The 17,361-nt window shown below is 40.1% G+C and overlaps 1 protein-coding gene across 1 annotated transcript; it reads right to left on the reverse strand.

Moving 5' to 3' along the window:
• Window positions 1-102: 102 nt before the first annotated feature.
• mrpl37 (mitochondrial ribosomal protein L37) lies at window positions 103-16,058 on the reverse strand. Its single transcript, XM_036556369.1, has 7 exons — window positions 15,555-16,058; window positions 11,435-11,618; window positions 7,574-7,689; window positions 4,505-4,690; window positions 2,878-3,029; window positions 1,451-1,654; window positions 103-279 (listed from the first exon to the last, which is right to left on the reverse strand). Exons 1-7 carry the CDS (start codon window positions 15,880-15,882, stop codon window positions 202-204), a joined length of 1,248 nt encoding a protein of 415 aa, XP_036412262.1. The 5' UTR covers window positions 15,883-16,058; the 3' UTR covers window positions 103-201.
• Between the last annotated feature and the right edge of the window lie 1,303 nt (window positions 16,059-17,361).

Here is a 17,361-nt window from a genome sequence, read left to right on the forward strand (position 1 = left end):
CTCCTCCTTAAAATAAACATATATGAACATGTGGTGTTTGTTCTGCTGTCTGTTATCTCTGCGTCCTTTAATTGAGATCACTGCAAAAAGGAAAAGACCGGATGAGGATTTTTTATTTTTATTGTTTCCCATTAAGGAAAGGTATAAGGTGTAAAATATTACATGATGATGTGAAAAGGCTGTTGTTGGTTTTCTGGATGTTCATACTGCTCCATGGAGGTAGAGAGCCAGGAATTTCTTGAAGGTGTCAGGCTGATATCCTGATAAACCAGCAGGAACCTGCAGGCCAACAGGAGAATATAGTTAGAGAACCCAAACCTAAAAGCAGGATAATCAACTGGTTAAGTGCATTTTAATACAGCTAAAGTTTTCACTCAATTTTGTTCCCACTTTTGATTGTTTTTATGTAAAAAAAAATAATAATTGAGTTATTAATTAAACATTAAAATGTGTAAAACAGTCATTTGGGATTCAGACACATCCACACTCGATAAATGATGCACTGTTTGGCGGCACGGTGGCGCAGTGGGTAGCGCTGTCGCCTCACAGCAAGAATGACCTGGGTTCGATTCCCGGCCCGGCGACCAGGGTCATTTCTGTGTGGAGTTTGCCTGTTCTCCCCGTGTCTGCGTGGGTTTCCTCCGGGTACTCCGGTTTCCTCCCACAGTCCAAAAACATGCAGTCAGGCTGATTGGACAAGCTGAATTGCCCCTAGGTGTCTGTGTGACTGTGTATGTCTGTCTGACTGCCCTGCGATGGACTGGCGACCTGTCCAGGGTGTATCCTGCCTTCCGCCCAATGACAGCTGGGATAGGCTCCAGCACCCCACCGCGACCCAGAAGGATAAGCGGTTTAGATGATGTATGTATGTGTGTATATTTGGCTGTAGAGGCTAGAATTTCTAAACTTTCATAGTTGGCACACTATTTAGGGAGTACGGAGCCGTTTGGGATTCAGTCTGGGTTTGACGCGACTTCTGACTTTTTAGACTTTTATACTGCAGTTTTACAGTGAATCAAACCGTAAGTGCTTTAATTCAAGCCTGTGATATTAATGATGGAGTTGTTTAGGCTGTTGTTTATCTTTCAGCCTGTTAGCTAGCTGACCAGCCTAGTTCTAGTTAAGAGTATAAGTTGTCAGCCCCTCAGGTTAAACAAAAAAACAGGTTCTTACTTCATCAGAACACTCGGTGGTCCATGCAAGCAGCATGAGAGTCAAAGATTATTCCATTAACAGCACAAAGGTGTTTTTCGTGCTGTGGCGTAGTGATAAAGAGGTCATAGGTGTGGGTATATTGTGGATTTTACAACGGCTTCGAACGCGGCTCAGCCAATCAGATTTTAGGACTGGAACTATCCATTTCATAAAAAGATTTTGTTCTTGTTTTTTGAAAACATACATATTTCCAAAAAACAGAAATATCACTAGGATAAAGCTTTAGAGCACCTACCTGCACAACCTTCTTCCTGATGAGAGGCCGGACCTTGGCGAATTCGTAGAGCGGCTGGTCGGCGTCCACCCACACCAGGTTCTTCACTCCACTGTCGGACTCCAGTGCCGTGGTGTTGAGCTGGAAAACCACAAACTGGAAGAGACGGCCGTTAGTGGCCACACTCTGCACTACGATGGGCTTCTCCAGGACCTTGGACTCATTCTGTGAGAAGAAAAAGGCTGGTTACACTCAAAACTCTCACTGCGCTGTTCAATGTGAAGGAATACGTCTACTAAAAATGCTAATAAGGCTAAAAGTGCATGAAATGCTGGGAGAAGATCAGAAAATCTTATTTACATAAAGCTGAACTGCTTGTTGTTCTATTATTGTTCAGTGTTGTTCTGCTGTACTACTTGTAATATAATGCAATTGCATAATTTATTACATGGTTAGACTCATAACAAATTACATTTACATTCAGAATCAACAGGTTTGAAGAATATTTCTGCAAAACAAGACTACACACAACTCTAAATACCTCCTCTCCTACTTACAAACACGCATTGTCCGATTTTAAGGTTTAGGATCTGTCCCTAATGACATACAGTACTGTTATTGCCAGAGACCACCCTTCATTTATTAATTTCCAGTCAAAACAGCCATTACGTTAAAGGTATTCATTTTTCAGGACATATTTCTGAGGAGATTAGATATAAAATAATCCACTTGCATAAGAAAGGAGAAAGTCAAAGGAAGATAAGTGAAAAAGCAGCAGTTTCTGCTACCAATCTGGAGAGAAAATGAGACTCCTAGCAACCACCTGGAACACCTGGTAGACACCAAAACTGCCCCCATCAGATAAACAGCACTTAAAGCTTTCATCTCTGAGAGAGAGGAGAAAATCAAGCTGCTTCAGATCTGAAAACATCCACAGGTGTTTCTGTCCATCCTTCCACTGTGAGAAGACGACTCAGCGCTGTGGGTCTGAAAGGATGTGTAGCTGTCAAGAAGAACCTCACTGAGAAAAGGAGACGGACACATCAAACAAAGAAGCTGAACGATGGACTGACCACCCCAGAGTCCAGACCTCAACACCACTGAATGTGTTTGATTACTTCTGAAAATGATCAACCAGCTTCTAAGACTGAACTTCGGAGGTGTGTCTGCAGATTCTTTGAGGAACTGAAAGTGAGTCTCCTGAAAAGAATGGAAGCTGGAATGAAGGTGAAGAGTGGACACACTGAACACTGCAATTATCTGGACAATTTAAAGCGGAAAAATGAAGAACTTGTACTTAATAGCTGTTTTGACTGGAGATTAAATAAATAAAGGGTGGTGTCTGTCTTTACTGCACTGTATATAATTAATAGATTCTTTTATCATAAACATTAATGGGTGAATGAACACTAAAGGAAGTGAAGTGCTGAAGGAAGTGAAGGTCTTACCCCATAAAGGGCTCGGGCGCGTGCTAGAGCGTTCCCAAAAGTGAACATGATCATCTTAGCCCGGAGCTGCTCGGGGTAGAGCTTAGGAGTGTTTCCAGCCTCCATCACATACAGAGTGTGAGCGTGAGGGTACGCATAGTCCTCTCTGAAACCTAAACAAACACCAGAAAACACAGACAGAACACTCTCAGATATAAAGGTAGTAAGCTGTCACTGGGGCAGTGTCCCCTCTTGTCACGGTGGTGGGACCCTCAAGGGTACGTCTCAGTACCTTTAGTCAGGGAACATATCTGTACCATAATCCACTGAAATGATATTCTCTAAGCTGTATTGACTCCACACACCCCGTCTCGTCTCCAGGCTTTTATTTTACTGGTCTGTTTTAAACATTCGGTTATGAAAAGGTACAAATACGAACTTTTCACCTGGAAAAACGTATTTAAGGTGCACAATCAGACCTTAAAACCACTGTTGTACCTTTGAGGGAACGTTTACATTGTTTGTACTGTGATGAATGAAAAATGTACCTGAACAGAACCTTTATCTCTGACAGTGTACTGATCACTCAACAATAATGACTCAGTTATCAATGAAAATAAGAATTTGACTTGTATGCAAATCCACTGCCACTGTACTGACTGTATAAGGCAGCAGAGTTGTCTTGAAGGACCAGCATTTGTCCTGCTCTACCACCTCTGGCTCTACTCACGAAGGAATCAGTAGCCACGTTTACATGCAGCCTGATAATCCGTTAATAATCCGACTAATAGCTCAATCGGAATAGAACACGTCCATGTAAACACCTCAATCGGAATAGTCTAGTCCGATTGAGGCCATTCGGAATACAATTTCTATCCGATTGAACGAGGTGGGTAAACTTCTAAATAATCCGTTAAATAGAAGAATAATAGCCATGTAAACGCCTGAAACCGATTACATTCCAATCGGAACGTGTAAGTATGTTCTGCGCATGTGCGTCGCGTCATGGCGAAAGTTTATACCGTTCAGCATGGCGGAGCAGAAACGGGTCTGCAGAGGAGGTGAAGTTTATGCTCTGAGCTTTAAAAGACGGCGGTGGGACGGACGTCCAGCTTATGTGTCTCAGAACACGACTTGAGTTTTAAAGCAATTAAAACACAAGCGCGCCAACTGGAAACTCATTTCACGCGGACTGGACCTCACGTGATGTTCGCTGTCATGGTAACGTTTACTCTAAACGCTACTCCACGCATGCGCGTCATTTTGCATCGGATTACTTGTAGTGAGCATGTAAACGAAGATTTTCCATCAAATCGTTGAATAGAGTGTGCATATAAACACCTCAGTCTGAATCTGTAATCGGATTGTATTCAATCGGATTGGCAAAAATCTTTGCATGTAAACACAGCCAGTGATTAACTGTGGAGTTAATGACTCGAAAAAGGAGAAAACAGACCGCTTTGCTATTAATAGATGCTCGTTTTGTCTTGACCGCACACTGAACTAAATAAATATTCATATCTATTAAACATCTAACCCTCATTTTAATCCTAACCCTGGTCCTAATCTTTAGCCCTAATCCTCAATAACTCCATAAGAGCCAGTTTGTGGGTGTAGGTTTTACTCAAGCAAATACAGGAAAACCGACCTGTGGCGTTCTTCTGGTCGTAGACGTGAGTGCACTGCAGGTCGATGGTGGGGGAGATGGGGTAGAAGGTCTCCAGGACGTGTTCAGCTGTTGACTGGACCTCCTCCTGTCCAGCCACCACAGGCAGCGGGGTCATGCTGTTTAAAAGTAGCCCGTTCTGACCGCGGATCTGAAACAAATCCTCACCTGAGGGAACGCAGACAAGAGTTACTTCACAATTCGGACTACTTAGTTTAATAATCGTGAGAGTTTATATCACTCCGATATTGTATTGTAATAATTAGTCATCAAACAATGTTGATTATGAGAAAATGACGGCAAACATTGTACAACCCCATTTCCAAAAAAAGTTGTGCAAAATGTAAATAAAAACAAAAGGCATTGAGGTGCAAATCATTTAAACCCTATGTTTAATTGAAAACAGTACAAAGACATTTTTGGACAGAGTTGAACAAAGTACTGAAAAATATATTTAGTTTAGAATTTCCCTGTAAATTTGATACACTTTTTCTAGGGGTACTGGGTTTCGATGTGGCAAGATCGGACAAATATTTATGGAATATTCTATTAATTGCGAGTAAAAAAGTTATAACAAGGAAGTGGCTGTCTCCTGATCGCCCTACACTGGACGACTGGATAAATCAGGTCAATGAAATATTTCTAATGGAAAAAATTACTTTTTCTATTAGACTGAATGACAAAGTTTGTAAAATTCTGGTTAAAATGGGTTAATTATATAAAGTCTGTAAGACCAGAGTTTGTGGAGATACAATGTGAGTGAGTACTCTCCCCCCCCCCTTTTCTTCTTACCTGACCCCTTTATTTTTGACCCCAAGGCATCTCCTCAGGTTTTAATGTATATAGTTATTTGTTTACTTTTACAGAATGTCAAAAAGAAGGGGAGAAAAAGATTTTTTAAAGAATAAACAAGATGGAGAGATATAGATCACAAGGTGTATGAAAGGATATATATAATTGGAAATGAACACGTGCATGGAATTATATGTTGTCATTGCCTGCTTTCGAATGTCTCCCCTGGAAAAATAGAATAAAAATAAAAAAGAAAATAGTACAAAGACAACATATCAAATGTTGAAACTGAGAAATTTTAATGTCTTTTAAAAAACATTTGCCCATTTTGAATTTGATGCCAACAACACGTTCCCAAAAAGTTGGGATGGGGGCAACAAAAGACTGGCAAAGTTGTGTAATGCTAAAAAAACACATGGTGGTTAATTGGCCACAGGTCAGTAACATGATTGGGTATAAAAAGAGCATCTCAGAGAGGCGGAGTCTTTCAGAAGTAAAGATGAGGAGGGTTCACCACTCTGTGAAAGACTGCACGAGCAAATAGTGCAACAATTCAAGAATAACGTTTCTCAATGAAAAATAGCAAAGAACTTTTGCTTTTCATCATCTACGATTAAACGATTCAGAGAATCTGGAGAAATCTCTGTATGAAAGGGACAAGGCAACAAACCAGTATTAGCCGGCTGTGATCTTTGGGCCCTCAGGCAGCACTGCATTAAAAACAGACATGATTCTGTAGTGGAAATCACTGCATGGGCTCAGAAACACTTCTGAAAACCACTGTCTGTGAAAACAGTTATGCAAATGCAAATTAAAGCTCTAAAATGCAAAGAAGAAACCAAATATAAACAGGATCCATTACTGAAAGAGTAAATGAGTAACTTGGCATCTGGCTTGACTGGAAACTTGATTTTAAAACTCACATCAGTAAACCTACAAACAAACTGAGGCAGCAGCTCAGATTCTTTTACAGACACAGACCTTGTTTCCCGAAGCGCAGCAGGAAAACCATTGTGGAGGCAACTTTCCTGCCTGTTCTTGATTACGTTGATGTGCTGTACAGAAACGCCTCAGCGAGCTCTCTGAAAGCTCTGGGCCCTCTTTATCACTCTGCTCTGAGAGTCATTACTGGAGATCCATACAGGACTCATCACTGCATGTTATATGAGAGAGTGGGATGGTCCTCTCTATCTGTAAGAGGGGAAACACACTGGCTACTGTTTATCTATAATGCTCTCATCGGTCAGATGCCAGAGTATATTCCCTCCAAGCTCACTGTAAATGATACACGTTACAAAACCCACTCAGATGATCTCATTTCACTTGAGGTTCCCCTGAGTTTTTACTGAGCTGGTAAAACTGCCTTTAGCCACAGTGCACCAGTGAGCTGGAACCAGGTACAAGGTACTCTAGGCAAGCCTGACTCGCTCGTTTCTCCGAGGGTTTTAAAAATGTTACTTTCGAATTATTTTAGTTCTGTTTGTAACTTTTTTTTAGTTTAATTTTTTTTTTTTCATTTTACGTACTGTTATTATTTATATATATTTTTACTCATATATTATTGTTTATTATTATTGTTTTATTGTTTCTTATAATTATTATATAATAGTTGTTTATTGTGTATTTCTTTAATATTTTTAAAAAATATTTTCTTTTATTACTTTATCTTTTATTTGGAATCTTTATTTTAATAATCCTAATTTGTTATAAGTTTTTTTTTTATAATTTGGGATGTGTTTTTTTTTTACTCTTTTCTTTTATTATTTTATCTTTACTTTGGAATTTTTCTTTAAACAATCCTAATTTGTTATGTGTTTTTTTTTACTCTTTTACTCGGCTATATTGTAAATGAGGGCCCCCCAAATGTAAACCTGAGCTTAAATAAAGAATGATGATATATATATATATATGTATATCATACACACACACACACACACACACACACACACACACACACACACATCGAAAAAGTAAGCTACATGGAGTTAAGAGATTAACATACACATTATAGTTCTGTTCATTTACTACTGAAGGTTTATGCACTGTTTAATTGACTGACTTATTATTGATTTTCTGACAGTTCGCATTCTTTATATTAGGCCTGTCAGTTGGTGATTAATCGCAGCATAATGACAAACAGTTATCAAATTTCTCAGAATTTGTATTCCTACTTATACGCAGCCCTAACTGTGTCTCATTCCTGTGTAGAACCAAAGCAAAGCAACGCCTTCTACATCACAACCCCTGTGGTCGACTCACCTCTGCTCCAGCTGGCTGCCAGGCTGTATTTATCTGCCAGCATCCTCCTGGCCAGGCCAGGATGAGTGACCTGCAGCCCTCCACACAGGTGCAGCAGGTTGTTCAGGAGAGACGGACTGCAGAGGAACAAGAAAAAAACTGGACGTGAAATCAAACATACTGTCTAAAACAGGAGGAGACAAACACACAGCTGTTCAAAAGGCTGGAATCAGTGTCTTCAGCAATTTCAACACTTTGTTTCAGATGAATGTTTAGCATCATAGTAAAGATTTGAATAGTGTATATCAAACATTTACACAAGTACAGTAGCTGTAATGCATAAAGAAAGAAAAAAAAAGAAAAAATGAATGAATTAATGAAATGTTAGACACGTCCAGAGCTGATGATTCTAAAACGACTAAAAAAGCTGTAAAACATCAAGAATTAAGTTCTAATAAGATTAATATCTTAATATAAAAGAATTTCCATGGTGAGTTTATAATAAAAGTAACATCTAAAATGAAGCTAAAATTAATTTAATATCCAGAATGAAGTTTTGATAGTATCGATACCCATAATGAAAATAAATAACAAAATAAGTATGTAATCAAATTAATAAAATAAATATCCAGAATGGAGTTCTGATATTGATATCCATAATGAAAAAATAATAAAATAAATATTTAATAATTAATCAAAAAAAACATCCAGAATGCAGTTCTAATAAAATTGATATGTAGAACAAAATAATAAAATTAATACGCAGAATGAATTTCTAGTACAATTTACATTTACAATGAAGTTATAAATAAGATATAATAAAATAAATATCCAGAATGAAGTGCTGATATTATTAACATCCATAATGAAAAAAATAATAAAATAAATATTCAAAATTTAATTAAAAAAACATCCAGAATGCAGTTCTAATAAAATTGATATGTAGAACAAAATAATAAAATAAATATCCAGAATTAATTTCTAGTATAATTTACATATAGAATGAAGTTATAAATAAGATATAATTAAATAAATATCCAGAATGAAGTTCTAGTAAAATTATTAACCAGAATTCCTCGTATTCCAAGAGTGATGATCAATCTTAAGGCTGAGAATCTGATAAAAAAACTACTATAAATAGAAATGATTTTTTTTATAGAAATAGAAATGATGATTTTTTTGAACAAAATGATTTTTGTTCTCTTTGCAATATAAAAACTGACAATACACATCAAAGAAGATATATAAACAAAATATATTTTCAGTCATAACTTAATAATTTAACCCCTTTATCTGCAACACAAATTTGGTATAATAAGGAAAGAGTGAAACAGAACTTGTTCTGACTGGTCTCAATCAGGGGTCAGCAACATGCGGCTCCTTTACTGCCCTGTTGTGGCTCCACAGCAGAATTAGATTTGTAGGTAAAAATAAAATAATCCTCCTTTACAGTAAAATAAAGCTCTGCTGATCGTTCAACACAGTTTAACAATAAATGGTCTTAAACTCTGGAGTTAATGTAGAACTGCTAATTCACCCTTTAACCCTGAAGATCAGCGCCATAGCAACACAGACAACAATCTCAACTAGCCAACAGCTAAAGAAAAGGCAAAGAAAAAGATTTAAGACGAACATCAATAATTTGGAGACGAATGGACTTATTTGCGTTTATAATCACTCCAGCTGGTTTCCTGATACGTTTAATCTGCAACGAGAAACTGACAAACACTGAAAAGTCACGAGGCTGAAGTCAGTTTCTCGTTCTCCAGCTTCTTGTTCAAATCTTCCCGTTCCACCTTAAATAAAGCAGCAGTTCTGGCACCTCAGGCACCATTTAAGGTGGAACGGGAAAAACAAGAAGCTGGCGAATGAGAAGCGACTACAGCTTCATAAAAAGTCGAACGTTGAGAGACATTTTACAAGAAACTGTTCCACTTTTGCAGAAAAGTTTCCTGCCAGAGATGCGAGAAAACTGAGCTAAGCTATAGCTGAGCTAAAGCTTAAAGCAGAGCAGAGTAAGTCTGTGTTTTTGCTTAAATTTTTTTGTCTATATTAGTACATCAGCACATACTGAGACATATTCACAGCCAAGATGGTGAAACGTTACTTCAATAAAATGGACATGAAATGTTGTGGCTCCCAAGGTGGTTAGATTTTTGATGAAACTTGACAAAATGGCTCTTCTTAACATTTGGGTTGCCGACCCCTGGACTAAATACAGTTTATAAGTTTTAAATATTATATAGTTATAAGCTGGATGATCATCTAACAGGTGAATTCTTTAGAATACAAAGAAATCCAAACAATTCAAGGAGACTTATTGTAACACATGTGGTGTCATATATTCATCATTTATTCAGAATCAAATTTGGATTTGTTTTTGTTGAATTGAAACTCTGTAGTCCAATGTGAGGAAAAGACAAAATTAAATCAATTAATAATAATAATAATAATAATAATAATAATAATAATATTTTTCAAGATATCCAAGGACACTGTACACAGAAGATAAAGTTTAAGATATAGATTTTAAAAAATAATAATTGATTAAAACTCAAATTTGTCAAATTTGTGCTCAGAGCTCAGAGAACATATGTATCAAAAACGTACATTTTCAGATACGGACATTAATGGGTTAATTAAGTTCTATAGGAAAATGTCAGCTGAATTCAGTTTAATGGCCTTTCTATATATTGCCTCATGCCGGACTACAGTGCGGAGAGAAACGGTACAGAGAGCAGAGCCAGGCAGATGAAAAGGATCCAAAGGGCAGCGTTTCGGAGGGGGCAGGAGGGGTATCAAAGCTTTGGCGAAGAGACTCCCATGAATAGCAGGCTGCCTGGGGGCAGAATTAATTAATAAAGGCTTTACGAAGCAGGCCCCCCGCTCGGCCGGCAGACTGCTCCGTGTTTAATGACCGTCATTAAATTCAACACCCTGTCAGAGCAGCGCCGGGCCAAATGCCACTCAGCATATCGAAGAGACTGAGCCAATTACAGAACAGAGGCCAGGAGAACCGAGGAGGATACTAAAGAACCGGTTCTACCCTGTGACAAAGGTGCCACAAGGTGCTCCTGGGTCGTACTGACTGGCAACAATTTCAAAGTCATTTTGTAATGTGTGTTCAGCCGGCTAATCCAGTGCAATGACGCTGCACAGTCTGGTTAATTTATCTCCTAGTAAAACGGCATTACTCTATTTTGGCCACAAGGTGGCGCACAGTAATTTAAAATAATACATTATGGGGGAAAATTATATGCAAAAGAAGCACATTTCGTTGTTTTGCAGCACATAACGTTATAATACTAGAAATAATGTACAATATGAGGATTTTTATGTAAATAAATAGCTGCAAACACATAAATAAATGCATAAAATCTATCCCCACACAGCCGGGTCCCAACAGTACAACACAGTTTATGTGTTCTGTCTTTGGCCCATTATAATGAGCAGCTTTATCATAGATAAAATGGGAAACTTCTGCAAAAATCCACCATTAAGATGTAAACAAGGTCATTCAGAGTGGTTTGATATAAAATTGTAGAGCTCACTGTAGAGAAACATACAGAACTGTTCACAGTGGTGGTGATAGGAACCAGCCGTCCACCTCTGAAAGCTCCCTCACAGAAAGTTACTACATGAAATGGTTATGATTATGCTGCCTGATGTTTGAGACACTGTTTTACGGCAGTTTCATGGCGACCCCTGGCTCCCATCACCACCACTGTAAAGAAATCTGAGTCAGTAAGTGTCTCTATAATTAACCCTTTCCAGAAAGCCATTTGTTGTGATTTGCGTGTGAATGCACAGCCCTTTTCAGCTCAACCCTGTGTGTCTGTAAGCCTTTCGAACAGCTGAACATTTACAGAGAAGGTTCCTCACCAAAACCTCTCCCTGGAAGGCCGGTTTTCCGTGGTGTCCCAGAAGCGGGCGTGTCTGATGGCGTTCTGCACTCGCTCATCCTGTTCGATGATCTGATTGGCTGAATCTTCCGCTAATGACACGATCTGCTCAGGTAAGCCTGCGACGAGTTTGGCTTTAGTGAGCCACAGAGCCTGTCTGACACCTGAACAGAGAGAGGAGCATTAGATTTACAGGGAAACACACACACACACGTATTCCTGTCTTTGTGGGGTGTTTCATGGTCTGTAAGCGTGTGTTTAAACGCTGTTCTAGTGTGTATTAATATACACCGATCAGGCGTAACATTATGACCACCTCCTTGTTTCTACACTCATTGTCCATTTTATCAGCTCCACTTACTATATAGGTGCACTTTGTAGTTCTACAGTTACAGACTGTAGTCCATCTGTTTCTCTGATACTTTGTTAGCCCCCTTTTACTCTGTTCTTCAGTGGTCAGGACCCCCATGGACCCTCACAGAGCAGGTACTATTTGGGTGGTGGATCATTCTCAGCACTGCAGTAACACTGACGTGGTGGTGGTGTGTTAGTGTGTGTTGCGCTGGTCTGAGTGGATCAGACACAGCAGTGCGGCTGGAGTTTTTAAACACTGTGTCCACTCACTGTCCACTCTATTAGACACTCCTACCTTGTCGGTCCACCTTGTAGATGTAAAGTCAGAGACGATAGCTCATCTGCTGCTGCACAGTTTGTGTTGGTCATCCTCTAGTCCTTCATCAGCGGTCACAGGACGCTGTTGGCTGGATGTTTTTGGTTGGTGGACTATTCTCAGTCCAGCAGTGACTCTGAGGTGTTTAAAAACTCCAGCAGCACTGCTGTGTCTGATCCACTCAGACCAGCACAACACACACTAACACACCACCACCACGTCAGTGTTACTGCAGTGCTGAGAATGATCCACCACCCAAATAGTACCTGCTCTGTGAGGGTCCATGGGGGTCCTGACCACTAAAGAACAGGGTAAAAGGGGGCTAACAAAGTATGCAGAGAAACAGATGGACTACAGTCTGTAACTGTAGAACTACAAAGTGCACCTATATAGTAAGTGGAGCTGATAAAATGGACAATGAGTGTAGAAACAAGGAGGTGGTCATAATGTTATGCCTGATCGCTGTACATGTGCTGTGTGTAAGCAGTTGCTCAGGACCCTTAAGGAGACCCAAGGACATAAGGACGTACTTTTAAAACAGTGTTTCCTTCCAAATTAGTGTTTATTCATTTATAACAATTATAGATGTAAAGAGGTTTAACAAAGAATAACAGCTGATTTATAACACACTGTCAAAAAGGTGTTTTAATTTCCACAACAGAAGGTGGAGTTAATGGTAACATAGCACTGATATTGTTTGCATGTGTAAAGTCCACTCCTAGCAGCGCACAGTTCAGCTTTAAAAAAAAAGAAGAAAACATGTTCAACAGAAATTTACACAGAAGCCTCCACAACTAAACAGAACATTTTTTTGAAATATTTAGTATGTCCACCTTTTGTCTTAAATCCTTTCAGGAGTCTCACTTTCAGTTCCTCAAAGAATCTGCAGACACACCTCCAAAGTTCAGTCTTAGAAACTGGTTGATCATTTTCAGAAGTAATCAAACACATTCAGTAGTGTTGAGGTCTGGACTCTGGGGTGGTCAGTCCATCCTTCAGCTTCTTTGTTTGATGTGTCCATCTCCTTTTCTCAGTGAGGTTCTTCTTGACAGCTACACATCCTTTCAGACCCATAGCGCTGAGTCGTCTTCTCACAGTGGAAGGATGGACAGAAACACCTGTGGATGTTTTCAGATCTGAAGCAGCTTGATTTTCTCCTCTCTCTCAAAGATGAAAGCTTTAAGTGCTGTTTATCTGATGGGGGCAGTTTTGGTGTCGACCAGGTCTTCCAGGTGGTTGTTAGGAGCCACATTTTCTCTGTAGTTTTTAATCATTTCTTAAGCTCTTGTTTTGGACGCTTGTCTATTTTTCTTATGTAAGTGGATTATCTTATATCTAATCTCCTCAGAAATATCTCCTTTAGAAATGTGTGAGGCAGCTGCACTGAGCTTGAGTGGTTTGTGTGAACATTATTGTATGTTTGAAGGGGAACATATTGTCAGTAAGTCCTTTGGAAACAGCTTTTGTGGGGAGGACACAGCTGTAACTGGTTGGTTTTAAGACTGGAAGAATGGAATAAGAGACTTAAAGTGACAGTAAGTGCATAAAAAACTATAGAATGGACAAAATAAATACTGATATACACTATGTAGCCAAAAGTAATTGGACACCTGGCCATCACACCTACATGAGCTTACTGAATATCTCATTCCAAAACCATGTGCATTAATATGAAGCTGCCCCTCTTTGTGGCTATAACTGCCCCCACTCTTCTGGGAAGCTTTCCACAAGATTTTGGAGTGTGTCTGTGGGGGTTTGTGCCCATTTAGTCAAAAGAGCATCTGTGAGGTCAGACACTGATGTAGGACAGAGTCTGGCTCACAATCAGTGTTCCAGTTCATCCCAAAGGTGTTCAGTGGGGTTGAGGTCAGGGCTCTGTGCAGGTCACTGGAGGTCCTCCACACCAAACTCATCTATCCATGTCTTTATGGAGCTCACTTTGTACACAGTGGCTCAGTCATGCTGGAACAGGAAAGGCTCTTCCGCAAAGTTAGGAGCATATTGTTGACTAAAACGTATTTGTGTGCTGTAGCATTAACATCACCCTTCACTGGAACTAAGGGGTCTGAAAAACAGCCCCAGCTCATTATCCCCCCTCCACCAAACTTTACTGTTGGCACTGTGCATTCGGTAGGTAGCGTTCTACACCCACCAAACCCAGATTCATCCATCAGGCTGCCAGATAGTGAAGCATGATTCATCACTCCAGAGAACATATTTCCACTGCTTCAGAGTTTCAGAGCCCAGCGGCAGCGTGCTTTACACCACTCCAGCCGACGCTTGGCATTTCACATAGTGAACATAAGCTTGTGTGCTGCTGCTCAGCCTGGCTACCACCTGTTCCAGCTCCTTCTCTCAGGCTGGCGTTTCAGCCAGATGAGGATCAGGACATCCAGGCTGCAGAGGAGCTTCTACCCACAAGCCATCACTCTCTTCAACAGTTAATTATTACACAAACAATTTTCCAGCTTCTAAACTGCACCTCTAAATATACTGGTATATAGTATCACACTCACCTCCATCCTCTGAAACTACCGGTAAACCAGTGTTTATTCTTGCATCTTACTTACCTGCCTTATTACCCCACTTATCTGCCTTATTACCCCACTTACCTGCCTTATTAACCCACTTTTCTGACTGTCACCTCACTGATCCCTTTCTCTGCCACTATACACCCTTTAACTGCTGCTGCACTCAGCACTTTAACTTTAGACCCATACTTTGCACAATGTAAAGGTTACAGGTTTGACTGTGTGTGTGTGTGTGTGTGTGTGTGTGTACAAGTGAGTGATGGTAGGAATGCATGTTTTATTTTACTTTATTTCATTGTATTTTATTTTATTTTATATTTATCTTATTTTATTCACTACATGTAAATGTCTGATATTGTGCACTGTGAGCTCCTGTAACCAAAACCAAATTCCTTGTATGTGTAAGCAAACCTGGCCAATAAAGCTTGATTCTGATTAAAACCATTTCATGAAGCTCCTGATGCACAGTTGTGCTGACGCTGCTCACAGAGACAGTCTGGGACTCTGTAGTGAGCGATGCAACCGAGAACAGGTGATTTTTTTATGTGATTTAGCCCTGTGAGACTCCATTGTCTACCGCTTCAGGGTTGAGATGCTGTTGCTCCAACACGCTTCCATTTCACAACATTAGCACTTACAGTTGACCAGGGCAGACCTAGCAGGGCGTAAATCTCATGAACTGATCTGTGGTAAAGCTGGCATCCTATGACAGTGCCAGTGCTTGTCTATGGAGATTGCATGGCTGTGATTTTATGATAGTAAACTCAAAATTTAGGAGGGGTGTCCACATAATTATGGTCATATAGGGTTGTTGACATCACATTTATTCACTAAAGCTTTAATTTTCTGACACTTGCAACTGAATAACTTGTACTGGCCGAGCTGGTCTGTGCTCTTACCCTCCAGTGCGTTGGTCGTCTGGGTGTAGATGTGGCAGGGTTTCTCTCTGTAGAGCTTCATCTGCTCAGGTTTGGGTGACCGGTTCTGTCTCGGGTCCTTCCAGCCCCGCTCCCACGGCGGCAGCTCCGGCTTAGCCAGCCCGGGCACATAGTGCATCCGCTCGGCGTAGGAGATCCGTTCCAGCCCGGCGATCTGCGGCACATCCCGGGGCTTCGGGCGCGGAGCTCGAGCACACAGAGCCGCACTGAGAGACAGACAGCGGGGCACGAGCACCCTCAGGTCCCTCACTACAGGACACACCGGGCTACTAACAGCTGCCTTGAGCATTTTACAGAGCGTCTGAGTGCAGCTTCGAAAAGCTAAACCTGTGGGGTTTTAAGGAGTAAACAGAATAAACAGTCCGCTTTGACATTTATTGTCATTTTCCTTCAGGAGGCAGCCATGTTCCTCAGACACGTGGGGTCGTTCTTCCTCTCAGAGTGACGCTACAGAAACAGCGGGGCCTTTACTGTCATCTGCTGGACAGCAGGGACAGCGGCGGTGGGTAGAGGAGCCTAAACCCATAAACATTTAAAGTTATTTGCCATAACATGAATGGCTCCTCCTGTTTTTCACACTCATCCATTTTATCATCTTGTCCATCTTAAATAGATGATTATTTAAGGGTTCTTTAGTAAAAAAAAAAACAATGGTTCTATATGGAGGTGGGTAATCCAGGTCCGAAAAGTAAAAACCCTCCCCAGGATTTTGTTCCAACTGCTCGACTGCTCTGATTTGCTCAAGCGAGCAGCGATGGTGTTCGGGCAGTTGGAACAAAATCCTGGAGAGGCTTTTTATTTTTTGGACCTGGATTACCCACCTCTAGTTCTATATAGACCCAGAAACAGCCGTGTGTCAGTTAGACACACAGCAGTGTTTAATAACGCGTATATAAGCGTTTCTTCAGGCGATTCACACCGCTAGCATAAATGCTAATTACGTTAGCATCGCTAGCGCCAAGCTAACCGTACGTAAAGCAGTTCATAGCAGCTGTAGCTGAAACACAGTCAGCTGGCGACTGAATAGATATTCACATAAAACTTAAGTTACATTACATCTGATCCCTTTTAGTAAAGATTTGAAATTGAAGTCTGTAACTGAATATTTTCGAAGGGGCCTGGCTGGTTAGCATGTTAGCAGGTCAGTCTACTCCAGTGTTGTGGTTCATAGAATCAGCAAATAAAGTGGCACGCTTGTGAAACACAGCGTGTTTAATAGGGTTATTACGGTAAATATAGCGTGTAATTATTTTGTAAGTAGTTAGTGGTAAACATTACTTAAATTAATTTACTTACACTACATTAATTGTCCATTTTATCAGCTCTGCTTACCAAATACACTCTTAAAAAGATGGTTATTTAAGGGTTCTTTGGTAAAAACAATGATTCTATACAGAACCATGAACACTCAAGGAGCCCTTTGCATGATCAAAGGATTATTTGCATCATTAAAGTGTTCTTCAGACTGACGGAGAACGTGTTGTAGATGGTTCTACATAGAATCTTTTTGAAAATATTTCTATATAGCACCAAAAAGTGTTCTTTTATTGTAACAAGTTTGACACTGTAAATCGTATCAGAAGAACCCTTTTTGGTGCTATATGGAAACATTTTTAAAGATATTCAATATAGAACCATGTACAACATGTTCTCCATCAACCTGCAGAACCACTTCACCATGCAAGGAACCTTTTAAGCATGCCAAGGGCTCTTTGAGTGTTCATGATTCTATATTGAACCATGTTCTTTATTGTAGAACCCTTGAACG

The sequence above is a fragment of the Colossoma macropomum genome, unplaced genomic scaffold (genome assembly GCF_904425465.1).
Source record: "Colossoma macropomum unplaced genomic scaffold, Colossoma_macropomum, whole genome shotgun sequence".
Taxonomy (NCBI): domain Eukaryota; kingdom Metazoa; phylum Chordata; class Actinopteri; order Characiformes; family Serrasalmidae; genus Colossoma; species Colossoma macropomum.

Excerpts from the sequence above, each read along its gene's own strand:
- mrpl37 (XM_036556369.1), bottom strand. The coding sequence starts at position 15,882 with ATGCTCAAGGCAGCTGTTAGTAGCCCGGTGTGTCCTGTAGTGAGGGAC. Across the intron at positions 7,690-11,434 it reads CCTTCCAGGGAGAGGTTTTG|TCCGTCTCTCCTGAACAACC; the intron begins GTGAGGAACCTT and ends GTTCCTCTGCAG. Across the intron at positions 4,691-7,573 it reads GGCAGCCAGCTGGAGCAGAG|GTGAGGATTTGTTTCAGATC; the intron begins GTGAGTCGACCA and ends GCGTTCCCTCAG.